This window comes from Pan paniscus, chromosome 17 (assembly GCF_029289425.2).
Source record: "Pan paniscus chromosome 17, NHGRI_mPanPan1-v2.0_pri, whole genome shotgun sequence".
In the NCBI taxonomy this organism is placed as follows: domain Eukaryota; kingdom Metazoa; phylum Chordata; class Mammalia; order Primates; family Hominidae; genus Pan; species Pan paniscus.
In genome coordinates, this window is record NC_073266.2 from 24,922,071 (window position 1) to 24,935,874 (window position 13,804).

Consider the following 13,804-nt stretch of genomic DNA (forward strand, 5'->3'; position numbering starts at 1 on the left):
ACTTAACCCCTCTGAGCCTTACTTTCTTTACGTAATACAAGTATCAACTCCATGGGCCATACCAGCCCCAGCCCCAGCCCCCTATAAATCCGTCTGTCTGTCCACAGATGCCACTGTGGACGGACCACCATAGGAGGAAGGGCTCTGTCCCTCCTCTCCACTCTCAGGTCCCTCCGTCATAAAAAGCCCAATCTCTATAAAGCTGTTGAGAATTAAGTACCACAGCAGACACAGAGCACTTAGGACACCGCTTGGCACATGGGAGGTACCAGTAAACATTTAGCTGTTACTACTAGGAAGTATGTCCTGGAGACGCATAAGAAACCGGTAAGAAATCTTGGGGCAAGAGTGGAGGCTCTCCTTAGACAGTGTTTACTGGGAGTGGGGAGAAACAGCTGGGCATCTGCAGCAGGGCGGTGAGCAGACAGCCTTCCAAAACAGGAGAGTGTGGCAAACGCACCGGAGCCACTGGGTGGTCAGTCACACTCCTGCAGGCCACGCGAGGCTGTCCGGGTGCTGGGGATGCGGGTGAGCAGGGCCAGCCAGGTGTCCTGTCATGCAGAGCTCACATTCCACGGGAGGGAGAGCAAACAAGCAGGAACACATGCGGCAGACATGAGGGCCATATCACAATGGACAGTGTGATGTGCGGAGGAGGAGTTTGCCTTGGATGGGGCAGGAGAGCCTCTCTAAGAAGCGGAGCTGGCCACGCCAAAGCCTGAGACATGAGCACCGAGCTGGCTGGAAGAGCAGGGAGGCCACTCAGCTGGAGCTCAGGGAGGACGGCAGTGGCCGGGGTTGAGGACCTCTAGACCACAGGGAGGAATCTGGGCTTTATGCCACGTGCAAGCGACTATCCTCACATATGAGCAGTTACCTCTTTCAAAAGGTAACTCTGTCTTCTGTGGAGAGAAAGCTCTGGAGCTAAGAGCAAGCAGGTGGTCTGGTGAGGAGACGACTGCAGTGGCCTTAGAGATGACTGAGCTCAGGCTGCTGTGGCCACCGCTGAGACGGACGGATGAGGATTTGTTAGAGGCACAATTTAGAGGGAACAACATGAGGGCTTGAGAGTAAGGAAATGGGTTGGTAGAATGAGGAAAGCAAGGCGAAGCCCGTGAGGCAGGGAGGGAAATCAGAAGTTTGAGCCGCCTACATGATAATCAAATGGAAACATCTGGCTGGACCCAAGAGTCAGGAGCTCAGAAGAGAGGTGGAGACTCAATACATCAATGTGGGAAGGGATGGGAAAGAACAGAGACAGATTTCCGATAGAAGCCTTGCTAAAGCCAAGCTTCTGCTGCAACCTTGCCTGGGCACTGCTCTTTCATGTTGGCACTGTCTTGAAGGCAGCGTAGTCTGCATTTGCTTTAGGAGTGGCGACCGGTTGCACAAATCATTTGTTCATATCCACGTGCTCTTAAAATGCCAAGCATCATGTTTCCAAATCATGGAGGCACAGGACAAACTGCAGATCCCTTAAAGTCACTTTTAAAGAAGAGTCACCTTTGGCCAGGCATGGTGGCTCATGCCTGCAATCCCAGCACTTTGTGAGGCAAAGGCGGGCAGATCACCTGAGGTCAGGAGTTGAAGGCCAGCCTGGCCAACATGGCGAAATCCCGTCTCTACTAAAAACACAAAAATTAGCTGGCATAGCAGTGGGCGCCTGTAATCCCAGCTACTCGGGAGGCTGAGGCAGGAGAATCATTTGAATCCCAGGTGGAGGTCGTAGTGAGCCGAGATTGTGCCACTGCACTCCAGCCTGGGTGACAGAGCTAGACTCTGTCTCAAAATAAATAAATAAATAAGAGTCACCTTTACAGTTTTATGATTTAACCCTGTTTTTTGACCTTCTGAGTATAAACTAAAGGCAAAGTAACAGTTGCACAGAATTGAAACTATTATGACTGCTAGAAACTGACCTTGGCAAACACTTAAAAGACCATGGCAAACAGTCTTAAAAAGCAATAGCATGGTTTTAAAATGTTTAAGGCTGACTGTTGAAAAATAAGCACAAATTCAAGCATGAGGTCATCTCATATTTGATGCACAAAATCTAGAACAGAAGTCAAGCAGTAACAGTAAAAGTACCACCTGTTTAACTTGTGAAAACAATGTTTTTACAAATTTGATTTCTAAGCAAAAATTACTTGGCAAAAGTAAAGTGAAGTGGAAGAAGAAAAAAGGGATCTGTTTTTCTATCAAGCTCACAATCATTGCTCTTAAACCGTAATTAGTTTAAGTCCTCCGGCCAGCTTTCTGCAAGCCCTGAGGTCTTTCCACTCCACATAATATCCAATTGTGATCATCCCTGAGCTACTACACAATCTGGGATTTTGTTGCTTCATAGTCAAAGGCAATGAGCTGGGGGTCAGAAAGCTTCATCAGGAGACTCTCTAATAATGGTGAGAAGAGCAATAAATAACTACGTTCCTCCTGGGTAAAACTGTGTCACCACCTTGACCTCAAGCCTACCACAGACTGCTCTCGGGGCCTGCTGTTTCCCTCCCTGTATCCTGCTGGAACCTACCCCATCTGTACCAGCTTCTGCAGCAGTTGTTCTGTCTAGCTTTACATAGAGTATGTGAGCTCAGAGGAGAGGTAAAGACTCAAGATAACAACGTGGGAACCTCCTTCACTGTGTTTGCACAGACTATGAAGACTTCCCCTCAGTAAAATAACCAGTTGCTTGAAAAGTAAGTTGTCCTTTCTACTCTGGGCAACTGGCTAAACGACAGAGGAACAGAGAAGGAATTTCTCAGGAGAAAGGAAACTGTGTGATGGAGGATAAAAATCACAGAACAGACCCAGAAGCTGGAAAATACTTAACAGAATAAAGTGACATTCTAATTTCTGTATGACAGCATAGAAAAAGACAAGCTCACTGAAAAATTTCTGGATATACCACATTAAAATATATTCCATATTTATTCAGAATATCATAATCAATGCAAACACAGAACTCTCTTCTCACCTGTAAAAGTTAAGTACAATACTATGGGCTAGATACATAATATTTCAGTCGAGTCTTCAGTATTAGCTTGTAAAAAAAAAATCTACAATTATAGATATCCATCATACAAAATATATATACAAAAGCATAATTGTAGTGTAGAAAGATAAAGTTAACAAAATACAACTTATGTAATTTACTTTACACAAAAATGTATTCTAGTTAATTTTTTCCAAGAGCTTCACCAATTAGTCGAATAGCAATACTCTTGCCTTCATCTGTTTGAATGACAAGCAAAGCTTCAAATTTGCCTGCGGACTTCGGTTTGAACTGCACGGGCATGTTGATGTAATGCTGGGCTCTGGAAAGAGAGAGGCACATGACAGCAGCATGTCATGACAGCACCCGTGACCCTGTCCCAGGCAGCACAGTGCCTGGCTCAGGTGTTGAGGAAAGAGCTCAGTCAAGCCACATTCAGCTTAAATGTATTTATGATTTCTTGGATGCTATTATTTAATGAGAAAATAACACAAAGGAGAGAAAAATGTAAAACTGGATTAAAACAGTATTGCATACATATATATTCCTGGCTATCCAGTAACTATTAATATATAAAAAGGAAAATAAGAGGTCTAAACTATCATACATACAGCTTTGTATTCTGCCTGCAAAAACTATCTACCTAAGAAAGGGTTCGGGAACACCCTAAATGCCCGTTTTACTCAGTCCAGACAGCATATTGCACTGGAAAGATTAAAACAACTTGTCCCAACCCTATCATTAATGGGCTGTGCAGTTTTTGCTCTAAAATTCATATGATCCTTTTTTTTTTGAGACGGAGTTTCACTCTTGTAGCCCAGGCTGGGGTGTAATGGCATGATCTTGACTCACTGCAACTTCTACCTCCCAGATTCAAGCAATTCTCCTGCCTCAGCCTCCTGAGTAGCTGGGATTACGGGCGCCCATCACCGCACCCAGCTAATTTTTGTATTTTTAGTAGAGGCGGGGTTTCACCTGGCCTAAAGTGATCCACCCGCCTTGGCTTCCCAAAGTGCTAGGATTACAGGCGTGAGCCACCATGCCCGGCCCGAAACTTTCATCAAAAATATTCTAGAAACTTTACTTTCAGATTACAGTATATAGAGGCAGGTAACAAGTGCCCTATGGTTAAAAACAGTATTCTAGGGGGTTTGTTTTTGTCCCTAAAACTATGTCCTAAGAGCTTCAAAATACACCTCAAAATATGCAATTTAACAAGTTATTCACAGTGTGAATGAGGCTACACACACATTACACACAGCCCAGGTGATGTCATCAACCTCTAGGCTTAGGCGTTTTTAAGTGAAAGTTCTGAGCTCACAGGGAAGGTACTTCACCCCTTAGTCTCGTCTCACAGCTGTGTGTTTTAAAGCCTGGCAACCAGAAGTGATGTACGTTTCGGTTTCCAGCATCTGTCCTGAAAATCCCAGCAGTGTCGCTCTTGGGTGCACAAGAGTACACTGGGCATGAGGTTTAGAAAACAGCTTCAGTATTTCAAAGCCCTTTTCCTGGATATAACTGATAACACAAATAGTGTATGTTCTTAAATATATCTATATAGAGCAAAGGTGTGTATGTGTATCTCTATATGTTTTTATTTAAAGTCTGGGTTATTTTCCCCAAATGCATTACATTTGTTTTACCATGTCAAAGATAACGTACTTTTTAAAAAAAATCTAACCTGGCTCATGGCATTAGCTACAATTTTCTCTTTCATGTTGGTGGTCAATACTTGGATAAATATAGTACCATTTGCCTATTTAAGAGGCTTTATAACTTATGAATTACTAAAAATAATAAAATAGCCCCAAAAAAATCTCTGGAAGAACTCATTATTAATAAATTTCACCACAGAATATAGAATTGTTCTATATTAACCTGAAAATTTAAGTATATTGTGATTAAAAATATATCATCTGCTTTAGATTTACAGATACACTGAATAAAATGGAATGCAATTTAGAAAGAACCACAACATTTAATACAGCTATAGAACACTCCCAGCAAGATGGATATATTTTAAAAAGTACTTTGTAATACTATTATTAAGAACTAATTTAATCTCTACACACACACACACACACGGGAAAACGTAGCAGGAAAGTCCTCTGAACCCAGTGGGGAGGTCTAGTTCAGATCCTCTCTCTAGCTAATGATAGATGTAATTGCAAAGGCACGCAGAGCAGAAATGCATCTAGGGAGCAGAGAGGCCATCAGGCTGTGCACACTCAGCCCCCAACTCCCTGCAGGCCCCATCTACATGGAAAGGGCTTAGTGGAACCTACAAATTCTAGCAACCACACTTCCTTCCTTCCTTTCAAAACATTTTTTTTTTTCAGACGGATTCTCGCTCTGTCGCCCAAGCTGGAGTGCACTGGCACGATCTCAGCTCACTGCAACCTCTGTTTCCCTGGTTCAAGCCATTCTCCTGCCTCAACCTCCTGAGTAGCTGGGACTACAGGCATATGCCACCAGGCCCAGCTACTTTGTTTTTTTGAGACGGTGTCTCGCTCTTTTGCCAGGCTGGAGTGCAGTGGCACGATCTCGGCTCACTGCAACCTGTGCCTCCCAAGTTCAAGCGATTCTTCTGCCTCAGCCTCCTGAGTAGCTAGGATTACAGACATGCGCCACCTTGCCCAGCTAATTTTTGTATTTTTAGTAGAGACGGGGTTTCACCATGTTGGCCAGGATGGTCTTGATCTCTTGACCTCGTGATTCACCCGCCTCCGCCTCCCAAAGTGCTGGGATTACAGGCATGAGCCACCACGCCTGGCCTGCTTTTTGCATTTTTAGTAGAGACAGGGTTTCACATGTTGGCCAGGCTGGCTTGAACTCCTGACCTCAGATGACCCGCCCATCTTGGCCTCCCAAAATGTTGGGATCACAGGCATGGGCCACCATGCCCGGCCCAAAACATTTTTTTAAAGGAACAGTTTCCACAGAAAAAAAGCCAGTACACTAGCACATACAAGGTACCACCATTATCAAAGAAACTGAAAAAGGTAATAAAATTTGTTCCCACACATGGGTGAGAAGTCACTGCAGCTCAATGATAACTCTATTCCTTGGCTTGTCACTTTTCTAGGAAGTGTCCTTCTCTCCCAAATGACATGCAGGGTCTGCCAGGATTGTGCACCCTGCACTGTGCAAGGACATGAGGGCACAGTTGAGGTGAAACCTATTAGCTACAACACCTCAGCTGGGGTTAGATGCTCATAAAATAATAGGTTAAGAGAAAGATGCTTTTTGGGACTAAGTAGAAACATAAATTCTTTTAAAAAAGATATAAGAAAGAGATGATCCCTCAGAACCCTCAAAAAAGAACCTTTACAAGAAAACCTGTTAGTAATGTTTCCTTTTCCCTATTACCTTACTTATAATCTATCATACATTCGTGTTCACCCACCTCTGCACTGAGCAAAACCCCTGTACCTTCTTGGGGGAACTCTTCTGCCTCCTTAAGCTAGAATCAGCTTACAGCCTATAAGGAGCAGCCACTTTCCTGTGCTAGTGCTGGAGCTTTCGGAGAGCAGCCCCACCAGGCCTTCCGGTGGCCTTGGAAAAAGTGCATATTTGTAAGTAATCATCTCCTGTACCGTACAGATGACTACAATCCTATTATTACTTTGGAAATGTGTAGTTAATGGTGTCATAGAGCACACAGTGATCTAACAAATGAAAAATGTGATTAACTAAAGGCTGGGAATTGCTTCTCAGGGCTTTAAGAACACAGATTTTGTTCCACTGCCAAGGCAAGCTAACTGTTGCTCTCATCTGGCAATTATGTTTTGTGAACCTTTGTCTAAAGTCACAGTGTCTCGTGTTTGGGACAAATACAATAGCACACAATGCCGTAAGTCCCCATGACTTCAGTTCTGTGGTAAGAACTGTCACTGGGGTTCCTGTGGTATCTGCCTCTACTGTCCTGCTGCTTCTCCAAGGTCAACACAGGTCATTCTCTGTTATAAAGGAGCCAGTGTTTCCACCTTTCTTTGCGTAAAATAAAAAGTTTCCTATAACCCAGAGTTTAGTTCATTTAGTTAAACAGATCACAGAATTAGTGCTTTATACACATGATTTTCTTACTCATACTTTACCAAATTTACAATGAACTGCTGCTATTAAAGCTATTGCTGAAATCGGTACTATTATGCATTTACCCTGTAGTCCTATAGTGATAGTTAATATCGATGAAGACTTTCTGGAAACTCACCATAATCAGAATAACTTAAGTGTCCGCCACTAATAGAGTATAAAATTATTTCATTCAAATTTATCTTCAAAGCATTAAAGTTTTAAAAGATTTAAATATGTTCAGAGTACAAACTATGCACCTTGCAATACTATTTTAAATGCTAACTTAATTGAACTGTCCAAATTTTGCTTAATTTAAAAATATTTTCTCACGTTTCTAAGTTCCTTCAGATGCCATTAATGTGACACAGGCTGCACAGGAATGCAGGGCTGTAATTTATGACTCTTAATTTCAAGCACTGGAACGGCAAGTCTACAAGTTAACGTCCACAAAAATGTCTACTTTTACATGACCAGCAAGGAACACATTTCATATCTCAAAAGTGGTTTATAGAACACAAGTTGAAGCTAAGCAAAATGTCATCTCATTTATAAAATTTGAGTTTCTCATTAAAAATGTTTTAGGCATCTTTCAAAAATCCCCTTATCTGATTTCCACTCAGTTGGTCTTGTCCCTACACTCCATATCAGAAATAGACTCTGCCATCTGTAGCACTATTGTGATGAAATAGGTTTAGGTTCTTTCTCTGGAAAGAGTCAAATCTGAATTGGCCCACAAATTTTGGCAGAAATGCAATTCTTTAAAAAAAATCTGTGAAGGCAAATTAAGCAAAGAATATAACATCAAAAAAGAATTTGAAATGACAACATATTCAATAACGAAAGTTGGAAAATGACTGTTTAACTGCAGGAAAGTTTTGACTGCCTCATACCTAGCCATAAAATGAAGAACAGTGACATAAAGCCATAATTTGACACGTTTATTTTAAATAATGATGCTTTATCAAAACTACAGATGAGGATGAGGTATATGTAAATATTGTTTTTTTAAAGTTGGTACTAGACTCTTCAAGATAATTTTTTTAAATGAAACTTTGTTTAGAAGCTTTTAAAAATATTTTATTTATTTATTTATTTATTTATTTATTTATTTTTGAGACAGAATTTCACTCTTGTTGCCCAGGCTGGAGTACAGTGGCGTGATCTCAGCTCGCTACAACTGCCTCCCAGGTTCAAGGGATTCTCCTGCCTCAGTCTCCCAAGTAGCTGGGATTACAGGCGCCTGCCACCATGCGTGGCTAATTTTTGTAGTTTTAGTGGAGATGGGGTTTCATAATGTTGGCCAGGCTGGTCCAAACTCCTGACCTCACATGATCCGCCCACCTCGGCCTCCCAAAGTGCTGGGATTACAGGTGTGAGCCACCACACCCGGCCTAAAAAAAATATTTTTTAAGGTAAGAAGAGCTCCTTGAAATAAAAATCTAAAGTCCCTCCAATTTGTGACAGATGTATGCCAGTTTGAACAGAAGTATTCCATTGATCCACTGCATGTTTAAAAATATACCCTGCAAAAAGCTGGTGAAGATGTGGGATGTGAACCAATCTGAGGAAGCAGAATGAATAATGCAGTTATGATAAAATTTGAGTTTAGATAATAACAGTGTTCAGGATAATTTATTCAGTATCTATTTGTACTCAGTTACTAAAAATAGTTACAACAATTAGAAATTTAAATGATCTTTTTCTGAATAAACTAATTGCCTCTGCAGTTGTGCTACCATGTATTTTAGTAGTTCCAACCTATTATTACACACACTAGAGCATCACTAGTCTCAAATCAATTGGGGCAGCCTACAATAACTGGAGATCCACAGACTACTATGAGAGGAGAACTTGGAGAACAGAAGTTGGAAAACTTGGATTTGGCTGATTTTTAAACTTGGGCCTTTCTCTTCTATGTAGTTGTCATAGGGATTAAATGAAGACACACTGATAATAAAATGAGGTTCTATCAAAATCTGTAGAGTGAGTGTTGATGCATCCTGCCAGCCAAGGTCACCTACAGGGGAGATTTAATGATGATGATGATGATGTTAACACCTGACGCTTGCTATGTCTGGGCATTATTACCACGTCTCTTACATTCCTCACAATTCTATGCTGTCAGTAGCTAGCACTGGCATCTCTATTTTACAAATAAGGAAATTGAGGCCAAAGAGTTTATCAAGTTTATGACAATTTTTAGATGTATTCATTGTTGAATTTTCAGAACTAAAATCTATAGTTTGTGCCTTTAGGTCAGTCTCCTGGGAGGGAAAGGAAGGGTTTAGCCCTCAAGCATATTAAAACATTTTATAGTCCATAGGAGAAGGAAGAGGTGGTGTGAGAGATAAACGAATAAAAAGAAAGAGTAAGGTAGAAGGAACAGTCCTCAATCAAGCCATCTTCCCAGTATCCAGGGCTGTGAGCTTCAACTGTACAGCACCGCTGGTCTTAGTAAGTGCATAAATGGCAGGCCTAGAATGTTTGCAGAGTGGTCCAAATTTTCATAGAATAGAACACGTTTCTGGAATAGTCTCCTAATGCTAAAATGAGAGACTTTACAATAATTAAATGACTTAAAGATTCAAAGATGAAATTAAAATTATTCTTCAGCATTAAGCCCAACAGAACCCTAACTATTAAGTTCTAAATAACAGTGACAACCCAGTTCGAGGTTCAACCTAAATGTGCATCATATAGAAAAGAAAATTAGCAAGAGCGACAAGAAAATGAGGCCCTGATTAAGAACAGTAAGGAGTGTCTAAAGAATGGCAACTGGAAAACACCACAATAAAAGTTTTCCCAATTAACTCGGAAAGGTTTTTGTCCCAGTTAATGAAAATCTAAGTCCTTGACTCTCAGCATACCAGTGCAAATAACATTTCAAAGAGGAACTACTCTAAAAGTCAATCTTAAGATAATTACAGCTCTAAGATTTATGTGGCTGCAAATCCTGGGTGGGAGGAGTCACACCAGCCCAAATGCTGTGCACTGTGGCACCGCTGAGTGCACCACGGACGGTCAGGAGCTGTCCCCCTGCAGGCTCCTTTTCTCTGCTTCTACTTGCGGAGACTCTGCCTAATGCTGTTTGGTGCTGGTGAGGAATATGGAGGACCTGCAGCAGAGGAGACCTCACAAGCCCCAACTCCCAAGAGATGAAAGTCCTGCATCGCTGATGAGAACACTGTGATCTGCGATAAACTTACCTCAAAGAGTACTTGGAATGTTTGACATAGAATGGCTCTCTGGGACTCAAAAACTTCAGCTGGAATTTAATAGAAAACACTTTATAAAGTTATGAAAATTAGATCTTTTAGCATATATAAGCATACCAAGCATTTATTTATTACAGATACATTTTGTAAATTTAGGTATTGCCACAAAATTAGGTAGTACAATAAATGCTAATGTAATGAAAACATATTTAAGAAAATTTTAACATGAATTTAATCTAGTTTTAACTAAAGTAAAGGTTGTCCAGAAATATGTGGGTATAATAGTACAGAAGAAAAAGAAAAAGTTAAAAATTAAAATATAAAACAAATTTTTGATTTTCAAGTAAAGGGTTATAAACTTCCAGTGAGTTTATGTTCAAATAAAATATTAAGGAATTTCTGGGGGGATGGGGGCAGGGTCTTGCTCTGTCACCCTGGCTGAAGTGCAGTGGCACAATCATGGCTCACTGCAGCCTCAACCTCCCAGCCTAAAGCGATCCTCTCAGCTCAGCCCCCACAAGTAGCTGGAACTACAGGTACCTGCCACCATGCCCGGTTAATTTTTTTTTTTTTCTTGGTAGAGATGGAGTCTCACTATATTGCCCAGGTTGGTCTCAAACTCCTGGGCTCAAACAATCCTCCTGCCTTGGCCTCCCAAAGTCCTGAATTACAGGTGTGAGTCACTGCACCTGGCCTTATATTGCATTTTTAAAAATTACTTCATTATGGCCGGGCGTGGTGGCACACGCCTGTAATCCCAGCACTTTGGGAGGCCGAGGCAGGCAGATCATGAGGTCAGGAAATCAAGACTATCCTGGCTAACACGGTGAAACCCCGTCTCTACTAAAAATACAAAAAATTAGCCAGGCGTGGTGGCGGGCACCTGTAGTCCCAGCTACTCAGGAGGCTGAGGCAGGAGAATGGCATGAACCCGGGAGGTGGAGCTTGCAGTGAGCCGAGATCGCACCACTGCACTTCAGCCTGGGCGACAGCGAGACTCCATCTCCAAAAAAAGAAAAATTACCTCATTCTTACAACTTAAATATAGTCTATAGAATCATCAGGAAAATGTTTGTTATCAGAGTTGAATGCATGTATTTTTCCAAAACCCATAGTAATATTTCCAACTTACTGAGTGTGTAATAAAAGAATTATTTCGCAGATTGACTTTAAGTGTCCGTGATTCCCCCACACTAGTCGGCAGGAACCTGTACACATCCTCTGGGGCATAAACTCCACGAGCAGTCACATCAAGCTGCCTGCTTTGGGAATAGGTGTAAAAGTTAAGAATCTGAAATCCACAGTAACTTAAACTGTTTTTATATATTAAAATTATGTAGTATTGCATTAATTTATGTTTTCCTGGTGATTTATTTTCAAATATAAGTTTTGTAATGACGACTTATCTAATTTATGTGAAGAGGATGACAGCAGGAATCCTCTCATAAAGGGTGCTGGATAGGCCTCACTCTCCTCACAGCCTGGGTCTCTACCTGCCAGAAGCCCAGTTTGTATGAAGGTGGCCCTTTACCTCAGTTCATTTCGCTTGGCCCCGTCACGCTGCAGTACCGACTGTACTTCACTATCACAGGGACACAGGCTGCTCCAAGTGCCTGATGCAGGTGTGGCCTCCAGGCAATGTTTGCTGGTGGTGGCACTGGCTCTTGCCTGGGCTTCCCAAACCCTGCACAGCTGCCTCCCCTTTCTCCGGCCACTCCCGGGTCTCTGCAGGCTCCCCTCCACCCCCAACTCTCTGCACATCTGACCTTCCCCTCACACCTAGCTCGGCACCCCCCAGCAGCCCTGTCTATTCAGTCACTACACAATGGTCCCTCAGGATAGCTCAAACACCTTCAGTCTCCACAAATACAAAAATGAACTTGTGATTTTTGTCCTCAAACCTGATCCTCCACTTGTGTTTGCTGAATGGTATCTGGGAGCCGACCCTCTCACAGCCATCCCCCTTTATCCAGTCCATTGCAGAGGCCCTCCTATCTCCAGTCTGCCTGTTCTCTTCCTATTCCTTGACACTATTTTACTCCTGGACTCCTTTAAAATAGCCCCTCCTCACCTCCTTCTTATCAGTCATACCACAGCCAGGGGATTGTCCTACACACGCATACCTGATCATGTCACTCCCTGGCTTCCCAGCTCTCCAGAAAAGCAACCACCTCCTAGGCCCAGCTCTGGCCTTGCCCCCCACCGCTCCCCTTTCACACTGAACTTCTCCTGGGAACTTCTCCGACCCTCCTCACCTAGGCCGTTTCCACTCATCCTCCTCAACTTAAATGTCCCCTTTCAGGGAACTCCTTCCCAGGTTTCACAGACCAAGCTGCCTCTGTCACTTCTCCCAGTTTCTCATTTGTTTCCCCGCAGCCCGTGTGGGCTCTGGGTTGGCGAGGCTGTGTCTCCAGAAGGGAGCCGTGGAGGCGCGGGGCTCAGAGAGCAAGAGAGAAGCAAGGGATAACAGCCTGGAGGGAGTGTGCCAAGAACATGCATTCATTAGAGGGCTCTAATTTCTTCCAAATGCATTATTGGCTCCCATTAAAAAATAAATGACTAAATTTATATTAAATTCAGCAGATATTTAACATATATTGTCCTTCCAGGCATCCTCCTCAAGAACTTAATTAGACCTAATTACTAGTTAATTAAGGATTATAAGAAATATTTTCATAAGGTAGAATACTAAATAATATTCTCATTAAAGCTATATATGCAGCTGGTATAAGTTTTACATTTTAAAGCTTTTTAAGAATCTACTTTCATATGCTGCTTATGGGAACATAAAATGGTACAACTATTTAGGGAAAACTATTTGGCAGTTTATTTTAAAGTTCAACACATGGTTATCATGTGACCTGGCAATTGTGGGTAAAAGTAGGTATTTTTACTAAAAAGTAACAAAAATGTATGTCATCTTTAGAAATGCACATACAGTAATATTCATAGCACCTTAATTAATAATCATTCCAAATTATAAGACATCCAAAAGTCAACAGGAAAATGAATAAATTGTGATACGTTCATTTAATGGAATACTAAACAATAAAAAGGAATGAACTATAGGTACATTCAATAACATGAATGGATTTTTAAAAATAGTATGTTGAGAAAAAGAAGCCAGACACAAATAATATATACATACATATGTATATATATGAAGTTCAAGCAAAATGAATCTATGATGACAGAAATCAGAACAGGACAAATCTTGACTGCAAAGGGACACGTAAGAACTTTCCAGGCGAGAGGAATATTCTGTATCTTGGTTGGAGTGCTGGTAACACATGTGAACTCAGGTAAAGTCATCGAGCATTTTACTGACTCTATTCCTCAATAAAGTACTGGCAAAAAACTCATAAGAATCACAAAAACAACATACTCAGGTATGCGAGCAGAAGCCTCTGACACAGCTTGTCTTCGGGGCTTAACTAAATGATCTATTTTAATGAGGGAATCCGTGGAAAGGCATGCGTTTTCAGGCTCATTTTCTGCTTCGATGCTCTATACAGAAAAATCA

At 41.8% G+C, this 13,804-nt stretch overlaps 1 protein-coding gene across 2 annotated transcripts in view; it reads right to left on the bottom strand.

Annotated features, from left to right (window-relative positions):
- Nucleotides 1-2,906: 2,906 nt before the first annotated feature.
- The window catches only part of CEP192 (centrosomal protein 192), a 133,700-nt gene continuing 122,802 nt past the window's right edge, over nt 2,907-13,804 (bottom strand). Inside the window, exons 42-45 of one of the 2 annotated variants that reach the window (XM_063597167.1) lie at nt 13,667-13,788; nt 11,414-11,540; nt 10,273-10,331; nt 2,907-3,311 (exon numbers count right to left, since the gene is read on the bottom strand). In XM_063597167.1, coding sequence (XP_063453237.1) covers nt 3,173-3,311; nt 10,273-10,331; nt 11,414-11,540; nt 13,667-13,788 — 447 coding nt within the window. In that variant the 3' untranslated portion in view covers nt 2,907-3,172. Of the gene's footprint in view, nt 3,312-10,272; nt 10,332-11,413; nt 11,544-13,666; nt 13,789-13,804 lie in introns of both variants that reach the window. The other variant, XM_063597166.1, reaches the window with a different exon arrangement.